The 9105-nt window shown below is 46.2% G+C and overlaps 1 protein-coding gene across 1 annotated transcript in view; it reads left to right on the forward strand.

The window, feature by feature from the left end:
- The window catches only part of man1a1 (mannosidase, alpha, class 1A, member 1), a 202888-nt gene that overhangs the window by 171422 nt on the left and 22361 nt on the right, over positions 1 to 9105 (forward strand). Inside the window, exons 6-7 of the mRNA XM_029631305.2 lie at positions 5654 to 5777; positions 6094 to 6187. Coding sequence (XP_029487165.1) covers positions 5654 to 5777; positions 6094 to 6187 — 218 coding nt within the window. The remainder of the gene's footprint in view (positions 1 to 5653; positions 5778 to 6093; positions 6188 to 9105) is intronic.

Genomic DNA, 9105 nt, shown 5'->3' on the forward strand with positions numbered 1-9105 from the left:
ATAGTACAGGACGTTGTAAAGACACACACACACACACACTGTGGACAGATAGTACAGGATGTTGTAAAGACACACATACACACACACTGTGGACAGATAGTACAGGACGTTGTAAAGACACACACACACACACTGGACAGATAGTACAGGACGTTGTAAAGACACACACACACACACTGTGGACAGATAGTACAGGACGTTGTAAAGACACACACACACACACTGTGGACAGATAGTACAGGATGTTGTAAAGACACACACACACACACTGTGGACAGATAGTGGACAAAGACACACACACACTGTGGACAGATAGTACAGGACGTTGTAAAGACACACACACACACACTGTGGACAGATAGTACAGGACGTTGTAAAGACACACACACACACTGTGGACAGATAGTACAGGACGTTGTAAAGACACACACACACACACACGCACTGTGGACAGATAGTACAGGACGTTGTAAAGACACACACACACACACTGTGGACAGATAGTACAGGACGTTGTAAAGACACACACACACACACACTGTGGACAGATAATACAGGATGTTGTAAAGACACACACACACACACTGTGGACAGATAGTACAGGACGTTGTAAAGACACACACACACACACTGGACACATAGTACAGGACGTTGTAAAGACACACACACACACTGTGGACAGATAGTACAGGACGTTGTAAAGACACACACACACACACTGTGGACAGATAGTACAGGATGTTGTAAAGACACACACACACACACACTGTGGACAGATAGTACAGGATGTTGTAAAGACACACACACACACACTGTGGACAGATAGTACAGGACGTTGTAAAGACACACACACACACACTGTGGACAGATAGTACAGGACGTTGTAAAGACACATGCACACACACACTGTGGACAGATAGTACAGGACGTTGTAAAGACACACACACACACTGTGGACAAATAGTACAGGACGTTGTAAAGACACACACACACACTGTGGACAGATAGTACAGGACGTTGTAAAGACACACACACACACTGTGGACAGATAGTACAGGACGTTGTAAAGACACACACACACACTGTGGACAGATAGTACAGGACGTTGTAAAGACACACACACTGTGGACAGATAGTACAGGACGTTGTAAAGACACACACACACACTGTGGACAGATAGTACAGGACGTTGTAAAGACACACACACACACTGTGGACAAATAGTACAGGACGTTGTAAAGACACACACACACACTGTGGACAGATAGTACAGGACGTTGTAAAGACACACACACACACTGTGGACAGATAGTACAGGACGTTGTAAAGACACACACACACACTGTGGACAGATAGTACAGGACGTTGTAAAGACACACACACTGTGGACAGATAGTACAGGACGTTGTAAAGACACACACACACACTGTGGACAGATAGTACAGGACGTTGTAAAGACACACACACACACACTGTGGACAGATAGTACAGGATGTTGTAAAGACACACACACACACACTGGACAGATAGTACAGGACGTTGTAAAGACACACACACACACACTGTGGACAGATAGTACAGGACGTTGTAAAGACACACACACACACACTGTGGACAGATAGTACAGGATGTTGTAAAGACACACACACACACACACTGTGGACAGATAGTACAGGATGTTGTAAAGACACACAGACACACACACTGTGGACAGATAGTACAGGATGTTGTAAAGACACACAGACACACACACTGTGGACAGATAGTACAGGATGTTGTAAAGACACACACTGTGGACAGATAGTACAGGATGTTGTAAAGACACACACTGTGGACAGATAGTACAGGACGTTGTAAAGACACACACACACACTGTGGACAGATAGTACAGGACGTTGTAAAGACACACAGACACACACTGTGGACAGATGGTACAGGACGTTGTAAAGACACACACACACACACACACTGTGGACAGATAGTACAGGACGTTGTAAAGACACACACACACACACTGTGGACAGATAGTACAGGATGTTGTACAGACACACACACACACACTGTGGACAGATAGTACAGGATGTTGTAAAGACACACACACACACACACACACACCCACACACACTGTGGACAGATAGTACAGGATGTTGTAAAGACACACACACACACACTGTGGACAGATAGTACAGGACGTTGTAAAGACACACACACACACACTGTGGACAGATAGTACAGGATGTTGTAAAGACACACACACACACACTGTGGACAGATAGTACAGGACGCTGTAAAGACACACACACACACACACTGTGGACAGATAGTACAGGATGTTGTAAAAACACACACACACACTGTGGACATATAGTACAGGACGTTGTAAAGACACACACACACACTGTGGACAAATAGTACAGGACGTTGTAAAGACACACACACACACTGTGGACAGATAGTACAGGACGTTGTAAAGACACACACACACACTGTGGACAGATAGTACAGGACGTTGTAAAGACACACACACACACTGTGGACAGATAGTACAGGACGTTGTAAAGACACACACACTGTGGACAGATAGTACAGGACGTTGTAAAGACACACACACACACACTGTGGACAGATAGTACAGGACGTTGTAAAGACACACACACACACACTGTGGACAGATAGTACAGGATGTTGTAAAGACACACACACACACACTGTGGACAGATAGTACAGGATGCTGTAAAGACAGACACACACACACACTGTGGACAGATAGTACAGGATGTGGTAAAGACACACACACACACACACACACACACACTGTGGACAGATAGTACAGGATGTTGTAAAAACACACACACACACACACTGTGGACAAATAGTACAGGACGTTGTAAAGACACACACACACACTGTGGACAGATAGTACAGGACGTTGTAAAGACACACACACTGTGGACAGATAGTACAGGACGTTGTAAAGACAAACACACACACACACTGTGGACAAATAGTACAGGATGTTGTAAAGACACACACACACACACTGTGGACAGATAGTACAGGACGTTGTAAAGACACACACACACACACTGGACATATAGTACAGGACGTTGTAAAGACACACACACACACACTGTGGACATATAGTACAGGACGTTGTAAAGACACACACACACACACTGTGGACAGATAGTACAGGACGTTGTAAAGACACACACACACACACTGTGGACAGATAGTACAGGACGTTGTAAAGACACACACACACACACTGTGGACAGATAGTACAGGATGTTGTAAAGACACACATACACACACACTGTGGACAGATAGTACAGGACGTTGTAAAGACACACACACACACTGGACAGATAGTACAGGACGTTGTAAAGACACACACACACACACTGTGGACAGATAGTACAGGACGTTGTAAAGACACACACACACACACTGTGGACAGATAGTACAGGATGTTGTAAAGACACACACACACACACTGTGGACAGATAGTACAGGACGTTGTAAAGACACACACACACTGTGGACAGATAGTACAGGACGTTGTAAAGACACACACACACACACACTGTGGACAGATAGTACAGGACGTTGTAAAGACACACACACACACTGTGGACAGATAGTACAGGACGTTGTAAAGACACACACACACACACACACACTGTGGACAGATAGTACAGGACGTTGTAAAGACACACACACACACACACTGTGGACAGATAGTACAGGATGTTGTAAAGACACACACACACACTGTGGACAGATAGTACAGGACGTTGTAAAGACACACACACACACTGTGGACAGATAGTACAGGACGTTGTAAAGACACACACACACACACTGTGGACAGATAGTACAAGATGTTGTAAAGACACACACTGTGGACAGATAGTACAGGACGTTGTAAAGACACACACACACACACTGTGGACAGATAGTACAGGACGTTGTAAAGACACACACACACTGTGGACAGATAGTACAGGACATTGTAAAGACACACACACACACTGTGGACAGATAGTACAGGATGTTGTAAAGACACACACACACACACTGTGGACAGATAGTACAGGATGTTGTAAAGACACACACACACACTGTGGACAGATAGTACAGGACGTTGTAAAGACACACACACACACACTGTGGACAGATAGTACAGGACGTTGTAAAGACACACACACACTGTGGACAGATAGTACAGGACATTGTAAAGACACACACACACACACTGTGGACAGATAGTACAGGACGTTGTAAAGACACACACACACACACTGTGGACAGATAGTACAGGACGTTGTAAAGACACACACACACACTGTGGACAGATAGTACAGGACGTTGTAAAGACACACACACACACACTGTGGACAGATAGTACAGGATGTTGTAAATACACACACACACACACTGTGGACAGATAGTACAGGATGTTGTAAAGACACACACACACACACTGTGGACAGATAGTACAGGACGTTGTAAAGACACACACACACACACACACTGTGGACAGATAGTACAGGACGTTGTAAAGACACACACACACACACTGTGGACAGATAGTACAGGACGTTGTAAAGACACACACACACACTGTGGACAGATAGTACAGGACGTTGTAAAGACACACACACACACTGTGGACAGATAGTACAGGATGTTGTAAAGACACACACTGTGGACAGATAGTACAGGACGTTGTAAAGACACACGCACACACACTGTGGACAGATAGTACAGGATGTTGTAAAGACACACACACACACACTGTGGACAGATAGTACAGGACGTTGTAAAGACACACACACACTGTGGACTGATAGTACAGGACATTGTAAAGACACACACACACACTGTGGACAGATAGTACAGGACGTTGTAAAGACACACACACACACTGTGGACAGATAGTACAGGACGTTGTAAAGACACACACACACACACACACTGTGGCCAGATAGTACAGGATGTTGTAAAGACACACACACACACACTGTGGACAGATAGTACAGGACGTTGTAAAGACACACACACACACACTGTGGACAGATAGTACAGGATGTTGTAAAGACACACACACACACACACTGTGGACAGATAGTACAGGACCTTGTAAAGACACACACACACACACTGTGGACAGATAGTACAGGACCTTGTAAAGACACACACACACACTGTCAATTTGGTATGATGTTAAACAGATGTGACATTCATAAGAGGAGAGGAAGGTTTGACCCCATGAATCAGTGGTTGACTTGTGGAGGAGGGAGCTCTCTAGGGAATGTTTGTGTGTGGGGGGGTTGACTGAGTAAATTTGCAATGTCCTGTTCCTCTGCAGTGATGTTTGGAGTACCTGAGATTTCGTAGAGCTCTGTTTTGTGTTCTATATTTTACATTTAAGTAATTTATCAGATGCTCTTATCCAGAGCGACTTACAGAAGAAATTAGAGTTACGTGCCTTGCTCAAGGGCACATAATTTTTCGCCTGTCGATGTCGGCTCTGGGATTCGACCCAGCAACCTTTTTGCTCTAAACCGCTAGGCTACCTGCCTCCCCTATGCTGCAACGGGGTTGTTTGGAATACCTGAGTTAACTGTGTTGTCTTCTGTGTCTACAGTGGCATCGGGAGGAACTGGCCTTGGGCATCTGGAGGCAGCAGCATCCTGGCGGAGTACGGCACCCTGCACCTGGAGTTCATGCACCTCTCCAAGCTGTCAGGGAACCCAGCCTTTGCAGAGAAGGTGAGAGCTAGGGAGCCACAGCACCGTTGTTTCCATTCCAGTGCATTAACACCAGTCTAAACTGAGCACTCAGCCAGCCTGACAATGTTATTCATAGCCGCAACCTTCATTACTATTCTTGTTAACGCCTGTTCTGCAGATAAATGCCTTCTTTCCGCTATGATTCAGAGGCGTCTCTCTCTTATACCTCCCTTAACTGCCGTCCCTGCAGCAAGGCCATTTAAAGTGCATTACTGTGCCGTGCTGCTGGAAGATGAGGAGGCAATGAGGTTGCAGGAAGAAAGTAGAAACTAATTTCTCTGGTTCCGCCTCCTAGGTCATGAACATCCGGAAGGTTCTGAATCGCCTTGATAAGCCCCAGGGACTGTACCCCAACTACCTGAACCCTAACAGCGGACAGTGGGGACAACGTAAGTCCCCCTATCTCTCATCTGACCCTTCTCTCTCTCATCTCACCCCTCTCCTGTCTCATTCCTTTCTCCCTCTCACCATCTCTCACCCCTCTCCTGTCTCATTCCTATCTCCCTCTCACCATCTCTCACCCCTCTCCTGTCTCATTCCTATCTCCCTCTCACCATCTCTCACCCCTCTCCTGTCTCATTCCTATCTCCCTCTCACCCCTCTCCTGTCTCATTCCTATCTCCCTCTCACCATCTCTCACCCCTCTCCTGTCTCATTCCTATCTCCCTCTCACCATTTCTCACCCCTCTCCTGCCTCATTCCTTTCTCCCTCTCTCCTCCCTCTACATCACTCATTAACCGTCTCACCTCTATCTTCCATATGGCCCGTTCTTCTCTCTTTTCACCACTATCGTCCCTCTCTCCCATCTCACCTCATTCCATTTCCATTAGTGGTACACCAGTGGCTGTCAACTGCGGTTCCGCAGCCTGTAATTATCAAGCCATTTACAGCCAGGAAAGCCACGTCAGTCCAGTGGTACACGTGACCTCTGGTGGCGTGGGCTGTGCATTAAAATATTATGTAACTTAATGCCACACAGTGACATCAGGGAGAAAGAAGTGCCTGTGGCTAATGACAGTGGTTAAAAATGACTGTGGCGTTCAGGTGTCTGAATGCTGCCAGTAAAGTAGTTAGTCCTCCAAAGCTACAGTTAATTCCTGATACCTCCACACAACACTACACTCTCACTCAAACTCAAACACCTGCTCCTTTGACTTGGTAAATGAGTGTCATGCCACTCAGGCACCACAACAGTTCAGTACCCCTATCCCTGACTGGTATGGAGCCACTGCCACTGTGGTATTACCCAGCTCCAGCCAGGCCAACTCTTGACAAAACAAGCTTCAGCCCCAAGGATTGCCTGATCTATGCCAAAGTGAGGTGGCTAGGGAGAGGTGGAGGTGGTGGTGGGGGTGACAATGGAGTAACCCTGAAGTGTGTCCGTGCTCAGACAGCCCTGTTCCCAGCAGTTGCCATGGATCCCCTTATTAATGAGTGTGTTTGTCTCTGAGCCCCTCAAAAGGTCAATGAGATGCATAGTACAGATCAGACCTGACCAGTCGCTAACTCAGACATATACACTTCTGGCTGTAGCATAATGATGGACCTACTGCACCTCTCTCTCACACACACACCACACACACTCATTTGAATGCATATCTTAGCCTTGTTGTTTGTTTTGCTATTCTATGTGGTACTACCTCCCCTCCCCAGCCCCGTAGACAGACAGACACACACATACTCTCACACAGTCATTGGTCCTTCCCCCGATCAGTTTGGCCAGTCTCTCCCCAGTCCCCATGAACCAGCAGTCTAAACAGCAGTCTATCTTTGTGTGTCTAATAACTCTGTCATGCTAATGATCTATGATCATCCCAGTGTGAGGTCTGTGTGTGTGTGTGACTCCTATGATTGAATGCCCCGCCCCCTCTACGCCCTTGCTGAAATGTCACGTCTGATGAATACCAATTTGTAAGTCGCTCTGGATAAGAGCGTCTGCTAAATGACTTAAATGTAATGTAAATGAATACGCGTACTAACCGTCTTTGTGTTTGTCTCTGCTGTCGTCCCGGGGGGGCAGGCACAGAGGGGCCGTGTTCACCCCTAATGACTGACTGCTGTGTGTCCAGCCTATCTCCTGCCACTGGGTGGATCTGTAGAAGGGGAGGAAGAGGAGGGCAGCCGTCCTGCTTGTCTCTCATTCTCTCTGACATCTTGATTCATCCCATCTACAGAGGGATTTTCTTTATTTATATATTTTTTCCCCATTTTCGTGGTATCCAATTGGTAGTTAGTCTTGTTCCATCGCAGCAACTCCCGTATTGGACTCGGGAGAGGTGTAGGTTGGGAGCCGTGCGTCCTCTGAAACACAACCGAGCCAAGACACGCTGCTTCTTGACACAATGCCCGCTTAACCCGGAAGCCAGCCGCACAAATGTGTCGGAGGAAACACCATATACCTGGCAATCGTGTCAGCGTGCATTGCGTCCAACCCGCCACAGGAATCGTTAGTGTGCGATGGGACAAGAACATCCCTGCCGGGCAAACTCTCCCCTAACCTGGACGACGTTGGGCCAATTGTGCGCTGCCCCATGGGTCTCTCGGTCGTGGCAGGCGGCGACCGAGCCTGGACTTGAATGAACCAGGATCTCTAGTGGCACAGCTAGCACTGTGATTCAGTGTCTTAACACTGTACAACTCGAGAGGCACTCGGAGGGATTTTCTGCATGGATTAATCTGGGTGTTGTTTGCAACTCCGTAATATAGTGGACAACTGAGTCTCTCTGGATGACTCTACATATTTGGGTCTTTGAAATGTAGTATTATTATTGTAATTACATGTAGCTATTCTGATGGGAGCCAGCCAGGTTAGGAGGAAAGTGGCTCTGTGATTTGCTGACTGCCTAGGGGAAGGTAGATGTAATGCGGCAGGTAGCCTAGTGGTTAGAGTGTTGGACTAGTAACCGAAAGGTTGCAAGATCAAATACCCGAGCTGACAAGGTAAAAATCTGTCGTTCTGCCCTTGAACAAGGCAGTTAACCCACTTTTCCTAGGCGGTCATTGAAAATAAGAATTTGTTCTGAACTGATTTGCCGAGTTAAATAAAGGTCAAATAAAAAAAAACAATAATGCCAAACCAAGCTTTTCTCAAACATAGAGAAAGTTCCAAGACAAACATTGCATAAACCACCTCTAAAAGTTTGTATTTTTCAACGTATTAATGTGGGCTATATGGTCAGTGTTAGCTGGAAGAAGAATTAACATGTAAAGAAAAACAACTCAAGTGACAAATATCTAGAGGGTATATGGATGGTAATGTTGGATGTGATTTCCAAAAATAGAAAGGTTCACAGCGGACCATTTGCC

This window comes from Oncorhynchus nerka, linkage group LG24, assembly GCF_034236695.1.
Source record: "Oncorhynchus nerka isolate Pitt River linkage group LG24, Oner_Uvic_2.0, whole genome shotgun sequence".
In the NCBI taxonomy this organism is placed as follows: domain Eukaryota; kingdom Metazoa; phylum Chordata; class Actinopteri; order Salmoniformes; family Salmonidae; genus Oncorhynchus; species Oncorhynchus nerka.